The 24,763-nt window shown below is 54.2% G+C and overlaps 1 protein-coding gene across 1 annotated transcript in view; it reads right to left on the bottom strand.

Annotated features, from left to right (window-relative positions):
* The window catches only part of LOC129694508 (sorting nexin-27-like), a 24,518-nt gene extending 838 nt beyond the window's left edge, over positions 1-23,680 (bottom strand). The window contains exons 1-12 of the mRNA XM_055631225.1: positions 23,369-23,680; positions 18,433-18,664; positions 16,460-16,652; positions 15,027-15,091; positions 12,855-12,959; positions 11,501-11,579; positions 7,793-7,956; positions 6,197-6,286; positions 4,775-4,924; positions 3,036-3,164; positions 2,196-2,255; positions 429-491 (exon numbers count right to left, since the gene is read on the bottom strand). Coding sequence (XP_055487200.1) covers positions 429-491; positions 2,196-2,255; positions 3,036-3,164; positions 4,775-4,924; positions 6,197-6,286; positions 7,793-7,956; positions 11,501-11,579; positions 12,855-12,959; positions 15,027-15,091; positions 16,460-16,652; positions 18,433-18,664; positions 23,369-23,673 — 1,635 coding nt within the window. The 5' untranslated portion in view covers positions 23,674-23,680. The remainder of the gene's footprint in view (positions 1-428; positions 492-2,195; positions 2,256-3,035; positions 3,165-4,774; positions 4,925-6,196; positions 6,287-7,792; positions 7,957-11,500; positions 11,580-12,854; positions 12,960-15,026; positions 15,092-16,459; positions 16,653-18,432; positions 18,665-23,368) is intronic.
* Positions 23,681-24,763: the final 1,083 nt, after the last annotated feature.

Below are 24,763 nucleotides of genomic sequence, written 5' to 3'. Positions count from 1 at the left end.
GGGATGACGTTGGACTATGGAGGCAAAGCATAGAGCAGGCGGCACGCTGGCTCAGTGTTAAGAGTTGCTGCCTCACAGCGCCAGAGACCCAGGTTCGATCCTGACTACGGGCCCTGTACGTACAGACTTTGTACGTTCTCCCCGTGACCTGCGTGGGTTTTCTCCGGGCGCTCCGGTTTCATCCCACACGCCAAAGACCTGCGGGCTTGTAGGCAAGTTGGTCGGGTAAATTGGTAAATTGGCCCAAATGCGTGTAGGATCGCTGGCCGGCGCGGACTATGCAGACCCCAGGGCCGGTTTCCGCGCTGTATCTCTGAATTTATAAGCTCGAGGAGCAGGGTTAGACCATTCGGCCCATCGAGTCCTCGCCCTCCCTCCCCTCCCCCCCCCCCCAAACCCCCCTCCCTCCCGCCAGGCACCCCGAATACCTTGCTGCAGATATTGTCCCCATTGCAGTTCTTGTTGTCCTTATCTGTAGCTTCTTCCTCGACCTATATGGAGGCATGAGGTCAGGGTCAGCAAGACCCAGCAGAGGGCAGGAGGTGCCCACACCACCCGACTCCTTCATGTTCAGAAGGCATAGAAATATTAGGCCCGTATATTACAAAATATTACAAAATTCTTAAGGGGTTGGACAGGCTAGATGCAGGAAGATTGTTCCCGATGTTGGGGAAGTCCAGGACAAGGGGTCACAGCTTAAGGATAAGGGGAAGATCCTTTAAAACCGAGATGAGGAGAACATTTTTCACACAGAGAGTGGTGAATCTCTGGAACTCTCTGCCACAGAGGGTAGTTGAGGCCACACAGTTCATTGGCTATATTTAAGAGGGAGTTAGATGTGGCCCTTGTGGCTAAGGGGATCAGAGGGTATGGAGAGAAGGCAGGTACGGGATACTGAGTTGGATGATCAGCCATGATCATATTGAATGGCGAATGGTGCAGGCTCGAAGGGCCGAATGGCCTCTACTCCTGCACCTAATTTCTACGTTTCTATGTTTCTATTCGGCCCATACACCGCATGCAATCATGGCTGATCCATCCTTCCCACTCCCCCGTCTTCTCCCCATACACCCTCACTAATCAATAATCTGTCTTTGAAAACAAACCCATTGACGTGGCCTCCACCGCCGTCTGTGAGAATGAATTCCACAGTTCCACCACCCTCTGGCTAAAGAAATTCCTACTCATCTTCTTTCCAAAGGTGCGTCCTTTAATTCTGAGGCTGTGCCCTCTGGTCCTAGACTCTAGACTCTAGACTCTCCCACTAGTGGAAACATCCTCTCCACATCCACTCTATCCGGGCCTTTCACTATTAGGTATGTTTCAATGAGGTCCCCCCCTCATCCTTCTAAACTGCAGTGAGTACAGGCCCAGTGCCTTCAAATGATGGATTACATAGAAACATAGAAAATAGGTGCAGGAGTAGAGACCATTCGGCCCCTGAGAACATTTTGCTCCCGATGTTGGGGAAGTCCAGGCCAAGGGGTCACAGCTTAAGGATAAGGGGGAAATCCTTTAAAACCGAGATGAGAAGAACTTTTTTCACACAGAGAGTGGTGAATCTCTGGAACTCTCTGCCACAGAGGGTAGTTGAGGCCACACAGCTCATTGGCTATATTTAAGAGGGAGTTAGATGTGGCCCTTGTGGCTAAAGGGATGAGGGGGTATGGAGAGAAGGCAGGTACGGGACACTGAGTTGGATGATCAGCCATGATCATATTGAATGGCGAATGGTGCAGGCTCGAAGGGCCGAATGGCCTCTACTCCTGCACCTATTGCCTATGTTTCTATGGCCCTTCAATATGATCATGGCTGATCATCCAACTCAGTATCCTGTACCTGCCTTCTCTCCATACCCCCTGATCCCTTTAGCCACAAGGGCCACATCTAACTCCCTCTTAAACATAGCCAATGAACTGTGTGGCCTCGACTTCCCTCTGTGGCAGAGAATTCCACAGGTTCACCACTCTCTGTGATTCGGCAGCAGCTCTGGAGAACGTGGATAGATAATAATACATTTTGGATAAGCTTTGAGTCTGAAGACCTGAAATGTCACCTGTTCGGTCGATGCATGTTGGTGCCAGGCTGCCGTGCCAGGGTCTGGGCAGTGGTCAGTCTGCCCTCATGCCCAGCGGCCAGGACACTGTGCCAAACCCTCCCCCCTCCCTTCCCCCCCCTCCCCCGATGCCACTCACCTCCTGGTGCCACCTCAGCTCACAGAAGACCCGCTCGAAGCACTCGTGCATGTAATTGAACTGTGGAGAGAGGGTGAGTTGGACACATGCGGGCACAATGCGATACCTAGTCTCACCCACGCCCCCCCCCCCCCCACCTGGGGCCCCCTCCCCCTCCCCCTCCCCCTCCCAGTCCTCACCCCATTCCCCGTTCCCCGGCCCCTCTCCAGCTCCTGTACTCGCTAGAATCTAGAAGATTGAGGGGGAGGGGGGGGATCTTATAGAAACTTACAAAACTCTTAAGGGGTTGGACAGGCTAGATGCAGGAAGATTGTTCCCGATGTTGGGGAAGTCCAGAACAAGGGGCCACACACACACACACAGTTTAAGGATAAGGGGGAAATCTTTTAGGACCGAGATGAGGGGAGAAAAAAATTTTTTTTCACACACACACACACACACAGAGTGGTGAATCTGTGGAATTCTCTGCCACAGAAGGCAGTGGTGGCTAATTCACTGGATGTTTTCAAGAGAGTTAGATTTAGCTCTTGGGGCCAACGGAATCAAGGGATATCAAGTGGTGAATCTGTGGAATTCTCTGCCACAGAGGGTAGCTGAGGCCACACAGTTCATTGGCTATATTTAAGAGGGAGTTAGATGTGGCCCTTGTGGCTAAAGGGATCAGGGGGTATGGAGAGAAGGCAGGGATGGGATACTGAGTTGGATGATCTCATATTGAATGGCGAATGGTGCAGGCTCGAAGGGCCGAATGGCCTCTACTCCTGCACGTATTGTCTATGTTTCTAATGGTCTCCCTTCCCCTCGGTATCCCGGTCTCGGCAGGTCCAGGGCCACACTCACGTAGGGGGTGAAGATCTTGACCCAACGAGGTTTCTTTTCCCCACGGGCATACTCGAAGCAGAAGGCCATCCCCTCCTCATCAGTGTCCCATCGTCGCATCTCGTCCCACTCAAAGCTGATCACCTGGTCCTGGACAACACACGCACCAGTTATAGGAGCAGAGTTAGAGGCCACTCGGCCCTTCAAGTCCACTCATCCTGACTGCAGGCGCCAGGCGTACTGTCTGTACGGAGTTTGTGCGTTCTCCCCGTGATGCTGGTTTAAACCGTAGACAGACACAAAGAGCTGGAGTAACTCAGCGGGACAGGCAGCATCACTGGAGAAAAGGAATGGGTGATGTCTATGGTCGAGATCCTTCCGAGTCATTTATCCAGAGATGCTGCCTGTCCCGCTGAGTTACTCCAGCTTTTTGTGTCTGGATATCTCTCCCCATTCTCCTGCCTGGGAGTAAACTGGAGCACGGGAGAACATGCAAACTTCACATAGACTGCACCCGCGATCAGGCTCAAACCTGGGTGTCTGGTGCTGTGAGGCAGCGGCTCTACCCGCTGGGTTGCAGTGCCGCTAGTTTCCACCTGTGGTCCACCACGGTTGTGCGTGTGTGCATGCGGCTGCTGCAGAGGTCAAAACTCGGCTGGGACCCCCCTCAAAGGGCAGAGCAAGCACGAGGGGCCGAATGGCCTGCTTCTGCTAGCAATCATTGCTCGTGTCCCCTGCACCTTGGCTGCTGAGTGACGCAAGTACAGGGGGTGAGGGTGGGAGGGCAACACCACCACCTACAGGTTCCCCACTATCACAGGGTGGAAATCCATCTCTTTGTTGCTTGCACCCACCTCCCTCTCGCCCCTCCCATACCTCCCTCCCCTCAATCCCCCCCCATACCTCCCTCCCCACCCCCAGCTCCCTCTCCTCACACCCTCCCACCTCCCCTCACCTCTCACCCTCCAGCAACCTCCCCTCTCCCTCCCATATCTCCCTCCCCTCTCCCCCCCCATACCTCCCCTCCCCTCGACCCCCTCCCATACTACCCTCCACTCTCTCCCCTCCCACTACCCTCCCCTCCCACCCTCCAGCTACCTCCCCTCAACCCCCCCCCCCCATACCTCCCTCCCTTCTCGCACCCCCCCCACTCCCTCCGTCACCCTCCTCTCACCCCGTCCCATCCCCCTCCTCCCCCCCCCAGGCCACTACACACTTCCCCTTCTGTCCGCTCCCCCTCTGGACCCACCACGACGCCTCCCCTCCCCCTCCAGCCCCCTCCGATCCCACACCCCTCCCCACTGCCCCACGTCCCTCCCCTCCCCTCCCCTACCCTACACACACACCTACCCTGGACACACACACCTACCCACACACACACACACACACACACCTCCCCCCCTCCACACAAACACACACACACACACAACCACACACACAACCACACACACACACACACACACCTCCCACACACACACACACACACACACACACACACACACACACACACACACACACACACACACACACACACACACACCTCCCCACACACACACACACACACACACACACACACACACACACACACACACTCACACACACACTCACACACACACACACACACACACACACACACACACACACACACACACACACACACACACACACACACACACACACCTCCACACACACACACACACACACACACACACACACACACACACACACACACACACACACACACACCCACACACACCTACCTCCAGGTCCCCGTTGTCAGTGCAGGCCAGGAGTTTGAAGTGCCGGATGCTGATGGTGGCGACCACGTGCCCCTTACGCCGTGAGTCACAGGCGCAGTGCGGGAAGACGATCTCGTTGTAGCCCTCGCAGTCCCGCGCCACGTCCAGGTACTGGGGGGGGGGGGGGGGGGAGACTGTGAGACTGTGAGAGGGTAGCCCCTCTGGCCTAGGCTGAGGCAACACCCGCAGCCATTGCCACCCCGGCCCACCAACCACAGCCCAGCCGGCCCCCCAGACCCACCAATCACAGCCCGGCCCCCCCAGACCGCCCAATCACAGCCCAGCCGGCCCCCAGACCCACCAATCACAGCCCACTTGGGTCCCAAACCGACCAATCACAGCCCGGCCGGCCCCCAGACCCACCAATCACAGCCCAGCCGGCCCCCAGACCCGGCAAGCACGGCCCAGCCGGCCCCCCAGACCCACCATTCAGACCGCGGCGGGCCCCCAGACCCAACAATCACGATTCACAGTCCCCAGACCCACCAATCACAGCCCAGCCGGCCCCCCGACCCACCAATCACAGCTCGGCCGGCCCCCAGACCCACCAATCACAGCCCAGAGCCGGCCCCCCAGACCCACCAATCACAGCCCAGCCGGCCCCCCCAGACCCACCAATCACAGCCCAGCCGGCCCCCCCCAGACCCCCACCAATCACAGCCCGGCCGGACCCCCCCCCCCCCAGACCCACCAATCACAGCCCGGCCGGACACCCAGACCCACCAATCACCCCCCCGGCCGCCCCCCCCAGACCCACCAATCACGGCTCAGACAGTCCCCAGACCCACAAATCACAGCCCGGCCAGCCCCCAGACCCACCAATCACAGCCCGGCTGGCCCCCCAAAACTACCAATCACAGCCCGGCCGGCCCCCAGACCCACCAATCACAGCCCGGCCCCCCCCCAGACCCACCAATCACGACTCAGGCCCCCCCAGACCCACCAATCACAGCCCGGCCGGCCCCCCCAGGACCCACCAATCACAGCCGGCCGGCCCCCCCCCCCCCAGACCCACCAATCACAGCCCGGCCGCCCCCGCAGACCGACCAATCACGGCTAAGACCCACAAATAGCAGCCCAGACAGTCTCTAGACCAATCACAGCCCAGCTAGCCCCTCAGACCCACCAATCACAGCTAGGACGGGTCCCAAACCTACCAATCACAGCCCACTTGGGTCCCAAACCGACCAATCACAGCCCAGCCACCCCCAGACTAACCAATCACAGCTAGGATCGAAGGGCCGAATGGCCTACTCCTGCACCTAATTTCTATGTTTCTATGTTTCTCTCCAGAGATGCTGCCTGTCCCGTTGAGTGACTCCGGCATTTTGTGTCTGCCCCGAATGATAATGTTGAGCAGAGGTCAGGGAAAGGTAATTTTACCGTGACCATCTTACGCTGTTCTGCCATCCTCTGTAGCTGGTTGGTCTTATCGTTGGGCTTGATGGAACCCAGTTTAACGCCTCCGGCAGCCTGTGGGAGTGAGAGATGGCGGATCAGCATTCAAACACAGCGAGTCGGGGGAGCCGTGGGAGAATATTGTAGGCCAAGTAAGATGTCGACTGTTTGGATGAGATGATTCTAAAATGGGTGGTAACCAGAGCACCTGGAGAAAACCCACGCAGTCACACGGAGAACATGCAAACTCCATATTAAGAACCAGCCAACCTGCGCTTTAAAAATACCCGGTGACTTGGCCTGCACCGCCGTCTGTGGCAATGGTTAGAAACATAGAAACATAGAAATTAGGTACAGGAGTAGAGGCCATTCGGCCCTTCGAGCCTGCACCATTCGCCATTCAATATGATCATGGCTGATCATCCAACTCAGTATCCCGTACCTGCCTTCTCTCCATACCCCCTGATCCCCTTAGCCACAAGGGCCACATCTAACTCCCTCTTAAATATAGCCAATGAACTGTGGCCTCGACTACCCTCTGCGGCAGAGAGTTCCAGAGATTCACCACTCTCTGTGTGTGAAAAAAAGTTCTTCTCATCTCGGTTTTAAAGGATTTCCCCCTTATCCTTAAGCTGTGACCCCTTGTCCTGGACTTCCCCAACATCGGGAGCAATCTTCCTGCATCCAGCCTGTCCAACCCCTTAAGAATTTTGTAAGTTTCTATAAGATCCCCCCTCAATCTCCTAAATTCTAGAGAGTATAAACCAAGTCCATCCCGTCTTTCTTCATAAGACAGTCCTGACATCCCAGGAATCAGTCTGGTGAACCTTCTCTGCACTTCCTCTATGGCAATAATGTCCTTCCTCAGATTTGGAGACCAAAACTGTACGCAATACTCCAGGTGTGGTCTCACCAAGACCCTGTACATAGAAACATAGAAACATAGAAATTAGGTGCAGGAGTAGAGGCCATTCGGCCCTTCGAGCCTGCACCATTCGCCATTCAATATGATCATGGCTGATCATCCAACTCAGTATCCCGTACCTGCCTTCTCTCCATACCCCCTGATCCCCTTAGCCACAAGGGCCACATCTAACTCCCTCTTAAATATAGCCAATGAACTGTGGCCTCAACTACCCTCTGTGGCAGAGAGTTCCACAGATTCACCACTCTCTGTGTGTGAAAAAAGTTCTTCTCATCTCGGTTTTAAAGGATTTCCCCCTTATCTTTAAGCTGTGACCCCTTGTCCTGGACTTTGGAGACCAAAACTGTACGTAATACTCCAGGTGTGGTCTCACCAAGACCCTGTACAACTGCAGTAGAACCTCCCTGCTCCTATACTCAAATCCTCTATGGCAAGAATGTCTTTCCTCAGATTAGGAGACCAAAACTGTACGCAATACTCCAGGTGTGTTCTCACCAAGACCCTGTACAACTGCAGTAGAACCTCCCTGCTCCTAGACTCAAATCCTTTTGCTATGAAAGCTAACATTCACACATCCTTCCCCCCTTCTAAGATCCAGCCCAAGGAACTGGAATTGGGGATTTAAGCGGCAGTGTCCCAGGATAGACAGAGATTACCTGGTGGAAGAAGTAGGTGAGGGCCAGAGGGCTGTTGTTGAGGAGCGCCTCCTCTTCAGTGGTGAAGAGCCACTTCCTGACGGTGAGGCAGGTGCCCGGGGCTGCAGACGTGTAGTTCTGGACGTAGAGTTTGTGCGGGAACTCGTTGGGCGCTAGCTTACGCACTGCGAGAGAGAAGAGAGCAAGATGGTGACCAGTCAATAGCAGCACGGCAGAGCTGCCCTTACCACGGGAGGCAGGGGCCGGGTCACACCAAGGCATGGCATCGTACAGATGTGCTGGGTCAAGGCATGGCATCGTACAGACGTGCTGGGTCAAGGCATGGCATCAGACAGCAGGGGCTGGGACAAGGCATGGCATCGTACAGCAGGGGCTGGGACAAGGCATGGCACTGTACAGCAGGGGCTGGGTCAAGGCATGGCATCGTACAGATGTGCTGGGTCAAGGCATGGCATCGTACAGCAGGGGCTGGGCCAAGGCATGGCATCGTACAGCAGGGGCTGGGTCAAGGCATGGCATCGTACAGCAGGGGCTGGGTCAAGGCATGGCATCGTACAGCAGGGGCTGGGTCAAGGCATGGCATCGTACAGATGTGCTGGGTCAAGGCATGGCATCGTACAGATGTGCTGGGTCAAGGCAAGGCATGGCACTGTACAGCAGGGGCTGGGACAAGGCATGGCAACGTACAGCAGGGGCCGGGACAAGGCATGGCATCGTACAGCAGGGGCCGGGTCAAGGCATGGCATCGTACAGCAGGGTCTGGGACAAGGCATGGCATCGTACAGCAGGGGCTGGGACAAGGCATGGCATCGTACAGATGTGCTGGGACAAGGCATGGCATCGTACAGCAGGGGCTGGGCCAAGGCATGGAATCGAATAGATGTGCTGGGTCAAGGCATGGCATCGTACAGCAGGGGCTGGGTCAAGGCATGGCCTCGTACAGCAGGGGCTGGGCCAAGGCATGGCATCGTCCGGCGGGGCTGGGGCAAGGCCTTGCATCGTACCGCAGGGGCTGGGACAAGGCATGGCATCATACAGCAGGGGCTGGGACAAGGCATGGCATCGTACAGCAGGGGCTGGGACAAGGCATGGCATCGTACAGCAGGGTCTGGGACAAGGCATGGCATCGTACAGCAGGGGCTGGGACAAGGCATGGCATCGTACAGCAGGGGCTGGGTCAAGGCATGGCATCGTACAGACGTGCTGGGTCAAGGCATGGCATCGTACAGATGTGCTGGGGTCAAGGCATGGCATCGTACAGATGTGCTGGGTCAAGGCATGGCACCGTACAGATGTGCTGGGTCAAGGCATGGCATCGTACAGATGTGCTGGGACAAGGCATGGCATCGTACAGATGTGCTGGGACAAGGCATGGCATCGTACAGCAGGGGCTGGGACAAGGCATGGCATCGTACAGCAGGGGCTGGGACAAGGCATGGCATCGTACAGCAGGGGCTGGGTCAAGGCATGGCATCGTACAGCAGGGGCTGGGTCAAGGCATGGCATCGTATAGCATGGGCTGGGTCAAGGCATGGCATCGTACAGCAGGGGCTGGGTCAAGGCATGGCATCGTACAGCACGGCTAGTTCCAACTTTAGTGGTCATACGTGATAGGAGCAAAATGATGCCATTCGGCCCATCAAGTCCACTCCGCCATTCAATCATGGCTGATCAATCTCTCTCTCCGAACCAAATTTTTCTAGTTTATCGATAAAGCGCAGAAACAGTCCCTTCGGCCCCACCGAGCCCGTGCCGACCAGCGATCCCCGCACACTAACACTATCCTACACACACTAGGGACAATTTACCCGTACACCAAGCCAATTAACCTACAAACCTGCACGTCTTTGGAGTTTGGGAGGAGACTGAAGTTCTCCGAGAAAACCCACGTGGTCACGGGCAGAACGTGCAAACTCCGTAGAGACAGTGTCCGTAGTCGGGATCGAACCCGGGTCTCCGGCGCTGTAAGGCAGCAACTCTACCGCTGCGCCACCGTGCCGCCTTCTTCAAAAGATAGCTCAGAAGTCATGATGCCTCATTCATAAACATAGAAACATAGAAATTAGGTGCAGGAGTAGAGGCCATTCGGCCCTTCGAGCCTGCACCGCCATTCAATATGATCATGGCTGATCATCCAACTCAGTATCCCGTACCTTCCTTCTCTCCATACCCCCTGATCCCCTTAGCCACAAGGGCCACATCTAACTCCCTCTTAAATATAGCCAATGAACTGTGGCCTCAACTACCCTCTGTGGCAGAGAGTTCCAGAGATTCACCACTTTCTGTGTGAAAAAAGTTCTTCTCATCTCGGTTTTAAAGGATTTCCCCCTTATCCTTAAGCTGTGACCCCTTGTCCTGGACTTCCCTAACATCGGGAACAATCTTCCTGCATCTAGCCTGTCCAACCCTTAAGAATTTTGTAAGTTTCTATAAGATCCCCTCTCAATCTCCTAAATTCTAGAGAGTATAAACCAAGTCTATCCAGTCTTTCTTCATAAGACAGTCCTGACATCCCAGGAATCAGTCTGGTGAACCGTCTCTGCACTCCCTCTATGGCAATAATGTCCTTCCTCAGATTTGGTTAAAGATAAAGCCACACTGACTATCCCTACTGAACCCCGACCTTTCCAAATGCAGACGGCACAGCAGCAGAGTGTAGGATCGTGTTAGTGTACAGGGTCATTGCTGAACGGCCCCCGACTCGCTGGCTCAAAGGGCCTGTTTCCACGCTGTAACTCGAAACTCTAAAGTTCAAACCCTGCAGGGCCACATGATCAGATCAGTGCACCACAAGGCCACTCAACCCATTGTGTCCACTCCAGTGTTTCTAGCTTCAGGTTCCTCCGATGACCTCTCTTGGACCCACAATACCTCAACTCTGATCAAGAAGGCTCACCAGCGTCTCTTCTTCCTGAGGAGACTGAAGAAGGTCCATCTGTCTCCTCAGATCCTGGTGAACTTCTACCGCTGCACCATCGAGAGCATCCTTACCAACTGCATCACAGTATGGTATGGCAACTGCTCTGTCTCCGACCGGAAGGCATTGCAGAGGGTGGTGAAAATTGCCCAACGCATCACCGGTTCCTCGCTCCCCTCCATTGAGTCTGTCCAAAGCAAGCGCTGTCTGCGGAGGGCGCTCAGCATCGCCAAGGACTGCTCTCACCCCAACCATGGACTGTTTACCCTCCTACCATCCGGGAGGCGCTACAGGTCTCTCCGTTGCCGAAACAGCAGGTCGAGGAACAGCTTTCTTCCCGGCGGCTGTCATTCTACTCAACAACGTACCTCGGTGACTGCCAATCACCACCCCCCCGGACACTTATTATTATTTATTCAAATCATTTGCTATGTCGCTCTTCCAGGGAGATGCTAAATGCATTTCGTTGTCTCTGTACTATACACTGACAATGACAATTAAAATTGAATCTGAATCTGAATCTGAATCAGTGTGTTACGGGAGTGTCAGTCACACCGTGTCTGACCCCGGTCACCCATTCCTTCTCTCCAGTGATTCTGCCAGCCCCGCTGAGTTACTCCAGCATTCTGTGTCTATCTTCACACTGTATCAGATCCCGGGGACTGCCTTCACTCTGTGCCTGACCCGATTATACCACTGGGTAGTCAGTCACAGGAAGCTTGGCTGTGTGCTGTACTGAGTTAACTAAACCTAAACGCACACATCTGAAGCTGAGAGGGCAACTCACTTACCGAATGAGTGGTTGACCACTTCGAATAAAGCAAAGTAGTTTGCTGTGATGCTGTCCATGCCGATCTGGGAGGCAACAGCCTAGAAAACACACAGGCACACAGTTGAACAAGTTCACAAGTTAAGACACAGTCAGACGGGTACATGGGTAGCACACAAAAATGCTGGAGAAACTCAGCGGGTGCAGCAGCATCTATGGAGCGAAGGACAAAGGCAACGTTTCGGGCCGAAACCCTTCTTCAGACATGGATAGACCGGGTACATGGATAGGACAGGTTTGGAGGGATATGGACCAAATGCAGGCAGGTGGGACTAGTGTCGTTAGAAACATAGAAATTAGGTGCAGGAGTAGAGGCCATTCGGCCCTTCGAGCCTGCACTGCCATTCAATATGATCATGGCTGATCATCCAACTCAGTATCCCGTACCTGCCTTCTCTCCATACCCTCTGATCCCCTTAGCCACAAGGGCCACATCTAACTCCCTCTTAAATATAGCCAATCAACTGGCCTCGACTACCCACTGCGGCAGAGAGTTCCAGAGACTCACCACTCTCTGTGTGAAAAAAGTTCTTCTCATCTCGGTTTTAAAAGATTTCCCCCTTATCCTTAAGCTGTGACCCCTTGTCCTGGACTTCCCCAACATCGGGAGCAATCTTCCTGCATCTAGCCAGTCCAACCCCTTAAGAATTTTGTAAGTTTGTATAAGATCCCCGCTCAATCTCCTAAGTTCTAGAGAGTATAAACCAAGTCTATCAAGTCTTTCTTCATAAGACAGCCCTGAAATCCCAGGAATCAGTCTGGTGAACCGTCTCTGCACTCCCTCTATGGCAAGTTAGGCCGAAGGGCCGATTTCCACGCTGTATCACTATGACACGTTATAGGAAGAGAACTTGGCCCACATTGACCATGGCTGATCACGGCCATCTAATCCCATTTTCGTTGTCTCTGTACTGTACACTGACAATGACAATTAAAATTGAATCTGAATCTGAATCTGAATGCATTTCGTTGTCTCTGTACTGTACACTGACAATGACAATTAAAATTGAATCTGAATCTGAATTTTCCTGCCTTCTCCCCATAAACAGAACCAGGGGCCACAGTCTCAGAATAAAGGGAAGGCCATTTAAGACTGAGGTGAGAAAAAACTTTTTCTGGTGAGACATCTGGAGTGTTGCGTACAGTTTTGGTCTCCTAATTTGAGGAAGGACATCCTTGTGATTGAGGCAGTGCAGCGTAGGTTCACCAGATTGATCCCTGGGATGGCGGGACTGTCATATGAGGAAAGATTGAAATGAAGAGGCCCAAAACGCCTTGCACGAAGCGTTATTCACGCTGCTCGCTGTGTCACGTACCTGGTACACCTGGTCGGTGGTAGCGTTCTTCTTTACCTTTACCGTCACGGTGGTCTGGTCAGGAAAGGCAACCCGCAGCTCCACAACAGAGACCCCATTGAAGTTCTGCCTCGGGAGAAAGGGAGGACAAAGTCTTAGAGGGGTTTATAGTGTTAGAGATACAGCGCGATAAACAGTCCCTTCGGCCCATCGAGTCCACACTGACCAGCGTTCCCTGCATACTAATGCTATCCCCCATACTAATGCTATCCCCACATACTAATGCTATCCCCACACACTAATGCTACCTCCCATACTAATGCTATCCCCACATACTAATGCTATCCCCCAATACTAATGCTATCCCCACATACTAATGCTATCCCCCATACTAATGCTACCCCCACATACTAACGCTATCCCACATACTAATGCTATCCCCACATACCTACCTCCCATACTAATGCTATCCCCACATACTAATGCTATCCCCATACTAATGCTATCCCCCATACTAATGCTACCCCCACATACTAATGCTACCCCACATACTAATGCTACCCCCACATACTAATGCTACCCCCACATACTAATGCTATCTCCCACATACTAATGCTATCCCCACATACTAATGCTATCCCCACATACTAATGCTATCCCCACATACTAATGCTATCCCCACATACTAATGCTATACCCCACATACTAATGCTATCCCCACATACTAATGCTATCCCCACATACTAATGCTATCCCCCATACTAATGCTATCTCCCACATACTAAATGCCATCCCCACATACTAATGCTATCCCCCCACATACTAATGCTATCCCCACATACTAATGCTATCCCCACATACTAATGCTATCCCCACATACTAATGCTATCCCACCCACATACTAATGCTATCTCCCATACTAATGCTATCTTCCATACTAATGCTATCCCCACATACTAATGCTGCCTCCCATACTAATGCTATCCCCACATACTAATGCTATCCCCACATACCACATACTAATGCTATCTCCCATACTAATGCTATCTCCCATACTAATGCTATCCCCCATACTAATGCTATCCCCACATACTAATGCTATCCCCCATACTAATGCTATCCCACATACTAATGCTATCCCCCATACTAATGCTATCCCCCATACTAATGCTATCTAATGCCCCATACTAATGCTATCCCCACATACTAATGCTATCCCCACATACTAATGCTATACCCACATACTAATGCTATCCCCGCATACTAATGCTACCCCACATACTAATGCTATCCCCCACATAGTAATGCTACCTCCCATACTAATACTATCCCCACATACTAATGCTATCTCCCATACTAATACTATCCCCACATACTAATGCTACCCCACATACTAATGCTACCTCCCACATACTAATGCTATCCCCACATACTAATGCTATCCCCCCATACTAATGCTACCCCACATACTAATGCTATCCCCCATACTAATGCCCCCATACTAATGCTATCTCCCACATACTAATGCTATCCCCGCATACTAATGCTATCTCCCATACTAATGCTATCCGCACATACTAATGCTATCCCCACATACTAATGCTATCCCCACATACTAATGCTATCTCCCACATACTAATACTATCTCCCATACTAATGCTACCCCACATACTAATGCTATCCCCACATACTAATGCTATCTCCCACATACTAATGCTATCTCCCATACTAATGCTACCCCCCATACTAATGCTATCCCCACATACTAATGCTATCCCCACATACTAATGCTATCCCAGCATACTAATGCTATCCCCCATACTAATGCTATCTATCCACATACTAATGCTATCCCCACATACTAATGCTACCCCCACATACTAATGCTATCCCCACATACTAATGCTATCTCCTATACTAATGCTATCTCCCATACTAACGCTAGGGGCAATGTACATTGATACCAATCCCATTAACCCACAAACCTGTACATCTTTGGAGTTTGGGAGGAAACCGGAGCACCCGGAGAAAACCCACGCAGGTCACGTGGAGAATGTACCAACTCTGTACAGACAGCACCCGTAGTCAGGATCGAACCCTGGTCTCTGGCGCTGTGAGGCAGCAACTCTACACCGCTGTGCCACCCCTTAACCCTACCTCTGCCCTGCCTCTCGAGCGGCAACCCAGGCTCACCTCATCGGACTCGGAGAGGAATTCCTGCACGATGTCGCTCTCACCGATAGCACGCACGGAACAGACTGCAAAACAGGCAGCAGAGGGATGATAAGTGGATGGGAACCAGCACAACATCCAGCAGCTTGCCACAACCTGTCCCCCTCCCCCTCACCTCCCCCTCCCCACCTCACCACCCCTCCCCCCCCCCTCATCTCCCCTCCCCCCAGAGATAGATCAGTCATGATTGAATGGCAGAGTAACTTGATGGGCCGAACGGTCTAATTCTGCTCCTATCTCGTATAGAAACATAGAAACATAGAAATTAGGTGCAGGAGTAGGCCATTCGGCCCTTCGAGCCTGCACCGCCATTCAATATGATCATGGCTGATCATCCAACTCAGTATCCCGTACCTGCCTTCTCTCCATACCCCCTGATCCCCTTAGCCACAAGGGCCACATCTAACTCCCTCTTGTTTTATAGCCAATGAACTGGCCTCAATTGTACCCTCTGTGGCAGAGAGTTCCAGAGATTCACCACTCTCTAGTGACAAAAATGGTTCTATATCTATCTCCCCTCTCAGGATAGATTTTTTAAAGGATTTCCCCCTTATCCTTAAGCTGTGACCCCTTGTCCTGGAATGATCTTATGGTAGACAGGATGCTGGAGTAACTCAGCGGGACAGGCAGCATCTCTGGAGAGAAGGAATGGGTGACGTTTCGGGTCGGGACCCTTCTTCTTATACTAGTGCTGGAGTACCTCAGCGTGTTCGGCAAATGTTCAGCTGAACTGTGTACAAAAATGGATGACCACGGCACCTGGGTGCAGGTGACAAATCAAGCCGTGTACCTTTGACCCAAGCAATCGTTCCAGGTGCGACAGAGGTTCACCTGCATCTCTTCCAACCTCATCTATTGCGTCCGCTGCTCTAGATGTCAGCAGATCTATATCGGTGAGACCAAGCGGAGGTTGGGCGATCGTTTCGCCGAACACCTCCGCTCGGTCCGCAATAACCAAGCTGACCTCCCAGTGGCTCAGCACTTCAACTCCCCCTCCCATTCCCAATCCGACCTCTCTGTCCTGGGTCTCCTCCATGGCCACAGCGGGCAGCACCGGAAACTGGAGAAACAGCACCTCATATTCCGCTTGGGGAGTCTGCACCCCGGGGGCATGAACATCGAATTCTCCCAATTTTGTTAGTCCTTGCTGTCTCCTCCCCTTCCTCAGCCCCCCTGCTGTCTCCTCCCATCCCCCAGCCTTCGGGCTACTCCTCCTTTTTCCTTTCTTGTCCCCCCCGCCCCCGTCCCCGATCAGTCTGAAGAAGGGTTTCGGCCCGAAACGTTGCCTATTTCCTTCGCTCCATAGATGCTGCTGCACCCGCTGAGTTTCTCCAGCAATTCTGTGTAACCTTCCATTCTCCAGCATCTGCAGTTCCTTCTTAAAAGCCGCGTACCTTTCTCCAGGTACTCCTCCAGGCCCCGCCGTCGAACGTCCAGTTGCTGCTCTGACAGGGAGAAGGGCCACTTGCCCGGCGGTCGAGGGAAGGCAAAGTCAGGGAACTCCCGCTTCAGGTTCTGGTGAAGGATGGCAAACTCCCGGTAACGCTTGGAGCACAGCTGGCGGCCTGCCATGTAGATGTTGTAAACCTGGACAGGTCGGGGACGGGGACGTGGGTGCAAGGGTTAAAATAGAAACATTGAAAAATAGGTGCGGGAGTAGGCCACTCGGCGCCTTCGAGCCAGCACCGCCATTCAAAACTCCAGCGCGTACAGGCCCAGTGCTGTCAAATGCTCATCATATGTTAACCCACTCATTCCTGGGATCATTCTTGTAAACCTCCTCTGGTCCCTCTCCAGACCCAGCACATCCTTCCTCAGATATGGGGCCCACATTTCTCCAAATGCAGCCAGACCAGCACCTTATAGAGCCTCAGCATTACATCCCTGTTTTTGTATTCCAGTCCACTCGATATTAATCCTCCAAATATAAATATAAATTCCAGCTAATTCTCGTCTCATTCCTTCAAAGACTCCTTTCGTTAAATTTAGGACCCTAGTCTGTGTCACTCTCCATCCTAATGCAGAATTCCACCGTATTATGGTCACTGTTGCCCAAGGGGCCTTGCACAACAAGATTGCTAACTAATCCTTCCTCATGACACAATAGTCTTTTCAGGGCTCCTGCAACGGCGAATTCTCCCGCCCGAGTTGCGGGGTCGAAGAGCTCCTGGAGCGGGGCCTAACATCACCGCCCCGCGCGGCTTGGAATGGCCACGGGACTCTGCGAGCGCACGCCGGGGGCTCTAACACCAAGACCCGGTGTGCGACCTCGCACCACCCGGCGTGGCTTTAATGGCCGCGGGACAATCGCCATCGCCAGCCGGGGGCTTTGACTTTGACTCTGACATCGGGGGGGGGAGAGTGCAGTGGAGAGATAAGTGTTTTTGGCCTTCCATCACAGCGATGTGATGGATGTTTATGTAAAATGTAAATTGTGTTGTGTCTGGGGTCTATTTGTTTGTAATGTATGGCTGCAGAAACGGCATTTCGTTTGGACCTCAAGGGGTCCAAATGACAATTAAATTGTATTGTATTGTATTGTACCCAGTATCGGATGGCCTGCCCTTGAGTCGGTTCCTCTACATATCAGTTTAAAACCCATCCCGTATACATTCCAGGAAATCCTCCTCCTCAGAGCTGTTTCCACTTTGGTTGGCCCAATCTAAATGTAGATTAAAGTCACCCGTGATAACTGCTGCATCCCCAATCCCTGCTTGATGCTATCCCCAACCTCCCTACTGCTGTTTGGTGGTCTGCATACAACTCCAATAAGCGTGTTCTGCCCTTGGCTATTTCGCAGCTCTACCCATATACCATCCAAGCTAATGTCTCTCCTTGCTGTTGCTTTAATCTCGTCTTTAACCAGCAATGCCACCTCACCTCCTCTTCCTTCCTGCATATACCATATAACCATATAACAATTACAGCACGGAAACAGGCCATCTCGGCCCTACAAGTCCGTGCCGAACAAATTTTTTTTCCCCTTAGTCCCACCTGCCTGCACTCATACCATAACCCTCCATTCCATTCACATCCGTATGCCTATCCAATTTATTTTTAAATGATACCAACGAACCTGCCTCCACCACTTCCACTGGAAGCTCATTCCACACAGCCACCACTCTCTGAGTAAAGAAGTTCCCCCTCATATTACCCCTAAACTTCTGTCCCTTAATTCTGAAGTCATGTCCCCTTGTTTGAATCTTCCCTATTCTCAAAGGGAAAAGGTTGTCCACATCAACTCTGTCTATCCCTCTCATCATTTTAAAAACCTCTATCAAGTCCCCCCTTAACCTCCTGCGCTCCAGAGAATAAAGACCCAACTTATTCAACCTATCTCTGTAACTTAATATTGCGGGCTACTCACCACAAACCTCTCACCGGCCTGCTCCACGTGCTTGAAGTTGGGGATGGAGATGGGCAGGGCCTGCTTCTCGGAGTAGTCGCAGAAGGAGTGGCCAGACGAGTCGTCTGCTGCGTCCAGGCTCTCGGCCTCGTGTGGGGGCACGGACAGCACGGTGAGCAGCAACTCCCGCTCACCTCCCCGGATCAGGTCCACCACCTGCTTGTGTGTTGCACCCTCCACATTCACTGCGTTGCTAAGGGGAGGAGAGGAGAGGAGAAGAGGAGGTGGAGAGGAGAGGGGATGGATGGGGGAGATTGGGAGGGGGCGGAGGGGAGGGAGATTGGGAGTTGGGGGCGGAGGGGGAGGAGTGGAAGGGGGTGTGGAAGGTGTGGTGGGCGGGGGGGTGGGAGAGGAGAGGGGCGTGGAGATGGGGAGGAGGGCGTGGGAAGGGGGGGAGGGGAGGGGGGTGTTTGGGGGGGGGTGTAAGGGGGGAGTGGTGTGGAAGGGGGGGGGGTGGGGAATGGGGAGAGAGAGAGAGGGGACGTAAAGGGAGAGGAAGATGGGGGGGAGTGGAGGAAGGGGGTGGAGTGGGGTAAGGAGTGGGGGGGGAGCGGGGGGGTGGGGGTAGTGGGGGGTGGAAGGGAGGCAGTGGAGTGGGGGTGTGGAAGGGGGGAGTGGTGGAAGGGGGGTGGAAGGGGGAGTGGAGGGGGGGGGGAGTGGAAGGGGGGAGTGGAAGGGGGGGTGGAAGGGGTGGGGGGGGGGAGTGGAAGGGGGGAGTGGAGTGGAGGGGGGTGGAAGGAGGGGGTGTGGAAGGGGGGGGGGGGGTGGAAGGGGGGAGTGGAAGGGGATGAGGAGTGGGCAGATGAGGGGTGAGGGGAAGCAGGAAGGGACAAGAAGAGGAGGCAGGGTGGGAGGGGTAGGGAAGAAAAACCAAACTGTCATGCTAACTTTCCCCACGTACATCCTAAGACAAACTTTTCTCCCCAGAGTTATCGGGGATGAACTCAACTTATGATATAGAGATAGAGTCATACAACCCTTCGGCCCAACGTAACCATGCCGACCAAGATGCCCCATCTAAGCTAGTACCATTTGCCTGCTTGGTCGTATTTCTCGGAACGGTAGAGTTGCTGCCTTACAGCGCCAGAGACCCGGGTTCCATCCTGACTACGGGTGCTGTCTGTACGGAGTTTGCACGTTGTCCCCGTGATCTGCGTGGGTTTCCTCCGAGATCTTCGGTTTCCTCCCACACTCCAAAGACGTGCAGGTTTGTAGGTTAATTGGCTAGGCAAATGTAAGAATTGTCCCTAGTTGGTGTAGGATAGTGTTAACGTGCGGGGATCGCTGGTCGGCGCGGACCTGGTGGGCTGAAGAGCCTGTTTCTGTGCTGTATCTCTAAACTAAACTAAATAATAATAACATGGCTCGATTGTAATCATGTACTGTATTCCCATTGACTGGTTTGCATTTAAAAGCTTTTCAATGTACCTCGGTACATATGACAATGAACTAAACCAGCCTGAAATGCCTCCTCTGACAGCTTGTTCCATTAACCGACCACACTCTATAAAAGTTGCCCCTCAGGTTCCTATTAAATCTCCCTCTCACCTTAAACTTCTGTCCTCTGGTTCATAATTCCCCTACCCTCTCCCTCATGATTTTATACAACTCTCACCACAATCAAAAACTTAATTCCCTCTCTCTCCATCCCTCCCCCACCCAAGTAGCACCAGCTTCTCGTTCTCACCTAGCACACAGCTAACAACAGCCTATTCCCTTTATCAACTTTACTTTTTTGCATATCTTTCATTAATTAGTTCCGTATCTCTTTACATCACCGCCTTTTCTCTCTCGTTTCCCTCTCCCCTGACTCTCGGTCTGAAGAAGGTTCTCGACCCGATACGTCCCATGTCCCAGCTACACTAGTCCCACCTGCCTGCACCTGGTCCATATCCCTCCAAACTTGTCTTATCCATGTACCTGTCTAACTGTTTCGTAAACATTGGGATAGTCCCAGCCTCAACTACTTCCTCTGGCAGCTCGTTCCATACACCCACCACCCTTTGTGTGAAAAAGTTACCCCTCAGATGCCTTTTAAATCTTTCCCCCTACACTTTGAACCCACGTCCTCTGGTCATCGATTCCCCTACTCTGGGCTAGAGACTCTGTGCATCTAATCAGGATGTCTCCAGTGCTGTGAGGCAGCAACTCTACCACTACGCCTCTGTGCCGCCCCGACATATCAGTATACTAACTCGGACACAGAGCTCCCTCCCTCAGAAGTGTTGTCTTGCACTGAAGCTTGCATTTGTAATACAGCTGCTCCTTGATCTCCGATGGGGTTGCATTCCAATAAACCCATTGTAAATCAAAAATGCATTTAATACACTTTGCTCGCTGCCCTTATCCAGCGTTTGTACCATCATAAAGTCTATATATCATAAGTCGAAGCATCATAAATCGTTGAGCATCTGTACAGGTTTCAGGATGATTTAGCTCAATAAGGGTTTTGTTTTTGCAAAATTGTCTTGCTATAGATGACCTGAAACTACAATAAAGGAACTGAGACCTGTTTGGGGAACTCTGGAAAGAACATTACATCACATGTGCTAATCACAGCCCACATTTCAAAGCAATATTACATCCCAGGCCCTTCAATACAATGTGATCAAAAGCAGACAGCATACTTCACACCAAAAACAGCCCAGTGTTACACAGCAACAGACTGGTCCCCACCAGCACTGTACCCGGTACTCACACGGCCAGGATCCGGTCCCCCCGCCTGACCCCGGGCCCTCTCTCTATACCGGGCCCTCTCTCTATCCCCGGGCTCCAGTAGCCACACAGCCAGGATGGGGCCCTGTATCCCCAGGCTCCAGTACACACACGGCCCCTCTATCCCCGGTACTCACACGGCCAGTATCCGGTCCCCCCGCCTGACCCCGGGCCCTCTCTCTATACCGGGCCCTCTCTACCCCCTGTATCCCCGGGCTCTAGTACACACACGGCCAGGATGGGGCCCTGTATCCCCGGTACTCACACGGCCAGGATGGGGCCCTGTATCCCCGGGCTCCAGTACCCACACGGCCAGGATGGGGCCCCACTATCCCCGGTACTCACACGGCCAGTATACGGTCCCCCCGCCTGGCCCCGGGCCCTCTCTCTATACCGGGCCCTGTCTCTATCCCCGGGCTCCAGTACACACACGGCCCCACTATCCCCGGTACTCACACGGCCAGGATACGGTCCCCCTGCCTGACCCCGGGCCCTCTCTATACCGGGCCCTGTATCCCAGGGCTCCAGTACACACAAGGCCCCATGGGGCCCCTCTACTCACACGGTACTCACACGGCCAGTATACGGTCTCCCCGCCTGACCCCGGCCGTCTCTATACCGGGCCCTCACTCTATACCGGGCCCTCTCTCCCCCGTGTACCCCCGGGCTCCAGTACCCACACGGCCAGGATGGGGCCCCACTATCCCCCGGTCCTCACCCGGCCAGGCTCCGATCCCCCCGCCTGACCCCGGGCTCTAGTACACACACGACCAGGATGGGCCCCTCTCTCTATACCGGGCCCTGTCTACCCCCGTGTATCCCCGGGCTCCAGTACCCACAAGGCCAGGATGGGGCCCCTCTATCCCCGGTACTCACACGGCCAGTATACGGTCTCCCCGCCTGACCCCGGGCCCTCTCTCTATACCGGGCCCTGTCTCTATCCCCGGGCTCCAGTACACACACGGCCCCACTATCCCCGGTACTCACACGGCCAGGATCCGGTCCCCCTGCCTGACCCCGGGCCCCTCTCTATACCGGGTCTACCACCTGTATCCCAGGGCTCCAGTACACACACGACCCCACTATCCCCGGGGTACTCACACGGCCAGGATACGGTCTCCCCGCCTGACCCCGGCCGTCTCTATACCGGGCCCTCACTCTATACCGGGCCCTCTCTACCCCGTGTATCCCCGGGCTCCAGTACCCACACGGCCAGGATGGGGCCCCCACTATCCCGGTACTCACAAGGCCAGTATATAGGGTCCCCCCGCCTGACCCCGGGCTCTAGTACACACACGACCAGGATGGGGCCCTCTCTCTATACCGGGCCCTGTCTACCCCCGTGTATCCCCGGGCTCCAGTACACACATGGCCAGGATGGGGCCCCTCTATCCCCCGGTACTCACACGGCCAGTATACGGTCTCCCCGCCTGACCCCGGGCCCTCTCTACCCCGTGTATCCCCGGGCTCCAGTAGCCACACAGCCAGGATGGGGCCCCTCTATCCCCGGTACTCACACGGCCAGGATGGGGCCCTCTCTATACCGGGCCCTCTCTCTATCCCCGGGCTCCAGTACACACAAGGCCCCTCTATCCCCGGTACTCACACGGCCAGTATACAGTCCCCGGGCCCTCTCCCTATACCGGGCCCTGTATCCCCGGGCTCCAGTACACACACAGCCAGGATGGGGGCCCTGTCTACCCACTGTATCCCCGGGCTCCAGTAGCCTCTATCCCCGGTACTCACACGGCCAGTATGGGGCCCTGTATCCCCGGGCTCCTGTACACACACGGCCCCTCCATCCCCGGTACTCACACGGCCAGGATCCGGTCCCCCCGCCTGACCCCGGGCCCCCTCTCTATACCGGGCCCCTCTCTATACCGGGCCCTGTATCACCCGGGCTCCAGTAGCCTCTATCCCCGGGCTCCAGTACACACACGGCCCCACTATCCCCGGTACTCACACGGCCAGTATACGGTCCCCCCGCCTGACCCCGGGCCCTCTCTCTATACCGGGCCCTGTCTACCCCCTGTATCCCCGGGCTCCAGTAGCCTCTATCCCCGGTACTCACACGGCCAGTATGGTCCCCCCGCCCTGTATCCCCGGGCTCCTGTACACACACGGCCCCTCTATCCCCGGTACTCACACGGCCAGCATGGGGCCCACTATCCCCGGTACTCACACGGCCAGGATCCGGTCCCCCCGCCTGACCCCGGCCGTCTCCGCTGCTCCATCCACCAACACGGCACTAACGTGCTGCAGGGGCGCGTACAGTTGTCCGTTGATGCCGCGGAGCTGCCCGCCCTCGCTCACTTGCCCGCGGACATTGAAGCCGAAGCCGCTGTCGGCCTTGACGATGCGGACGGTGCGTGGACCGGGCCCGGGCCCCTGTATCCCCGGGCTCGGGCTGGGGCTCCCCGGGCTGAGGCTGCCCCTCCCCGGCCCCGACCCCGGGCCCGACCGCTCCCCGTCCTCATCCTCCGCCATCTCTCGACACCCCCAACCCCAGCGGCGGCCGGAAGTGGGGCCCGGGCATGCCGGGAGTTGTAGTCCACAGCGCCGCCTCCCCCATTGGCGGCCGCTGCGGGCTTGTGCCATCAAACATGGCGGACACGGACTACATTTCCCATCAGGCCTCACTCTGGTTTAGCCATCAAACATGGCGGACAGCTGCCTACATTTCCCATCAGGCCTCACTCTGGTTTAGCCATCAAACATGGCGGACATCTGCCTACATTTCCCATCAGGCCTCACTCTGGTTGTGCCATCAAACATGGCGGACAGAGGACTACAACTCCCATCAGGCCTCACTGTGGTTGTGCCATCAAACATGGCGGCGATGGACTACATTTCCCATCAGGCCTCACTCTGGTTGAGCCATCAAACATGGCGGACAGCGGACTACATTTCCCATCAGGCCTCACTCTGATATAGCCATCAAACATGGCGGTAGGTGGACTACATTTCCCATCAGGCCTCACTCTGGTTGTGCCATCAAACATGGCGGACAATGCCTACATTTCCCATCAGGCCTCACTCTGATATAGCCATCAAACATGGCGGGCAGAGAACTACATTTCCCATCAGCCCTCACTCTGCTTGTGCCATCAAACATGGCGGACAGCGGACTACATTTCCCACAAGGCAATTCGACCCTTCACCATGGGACACAGACAGACTCAGTGAGGCAACCCCTGATTTTAAAGAACTAGATGATACATCAAAACTACATTAGTCATCATCGAGCATATGGTATTATTGCCATAGAGGGAGTGCAGAGAAGGTTCACCAGACTGATTCCTGGGATGTCAGGACAGTCTTATGAAGAAAGACTGGATAGACTTGGTTTATACTCTCTAGAGTTTAGGAGATTGAGAGGGGATCTTATAGAAACTTACAAAATTCTTAAGGGGTTGGACAGGCTAGATGCAGGAAGATTGTTCCCGATGTTGGGGAAGTCCAGGACAAGGGGTCACAGCTTAAGGATAAGGGGGAAATCCTTTAAAACCGAGATAAGGCGAACTTATTTCACACACAGAGTGGTGAATCTCTGGAATTCTCTGCCACAGAGGGTAGT

This window comes from Leucoraja erinacea, unplaced genomic scaffold (assembly GCF_028641065.1).
Source record: "Leucoraja erinacea ecotype New England unplaced genomic scaffold, Leri_hhj_1 Leri_69S, whole genome shotgun sequence".
Taxonomy (NCBI): Eukaryota; Metazoa; Chordata; class Chondrichthyes; order Rajiformes; family Rajidae; genus Leucoraja; species Leucoraja erinaceus.
The sequence above is the reverse complement of the archived record's forward strand: the minus strand, read 5'-3'. Positions and strand labels throughout refer to the sequence as shown.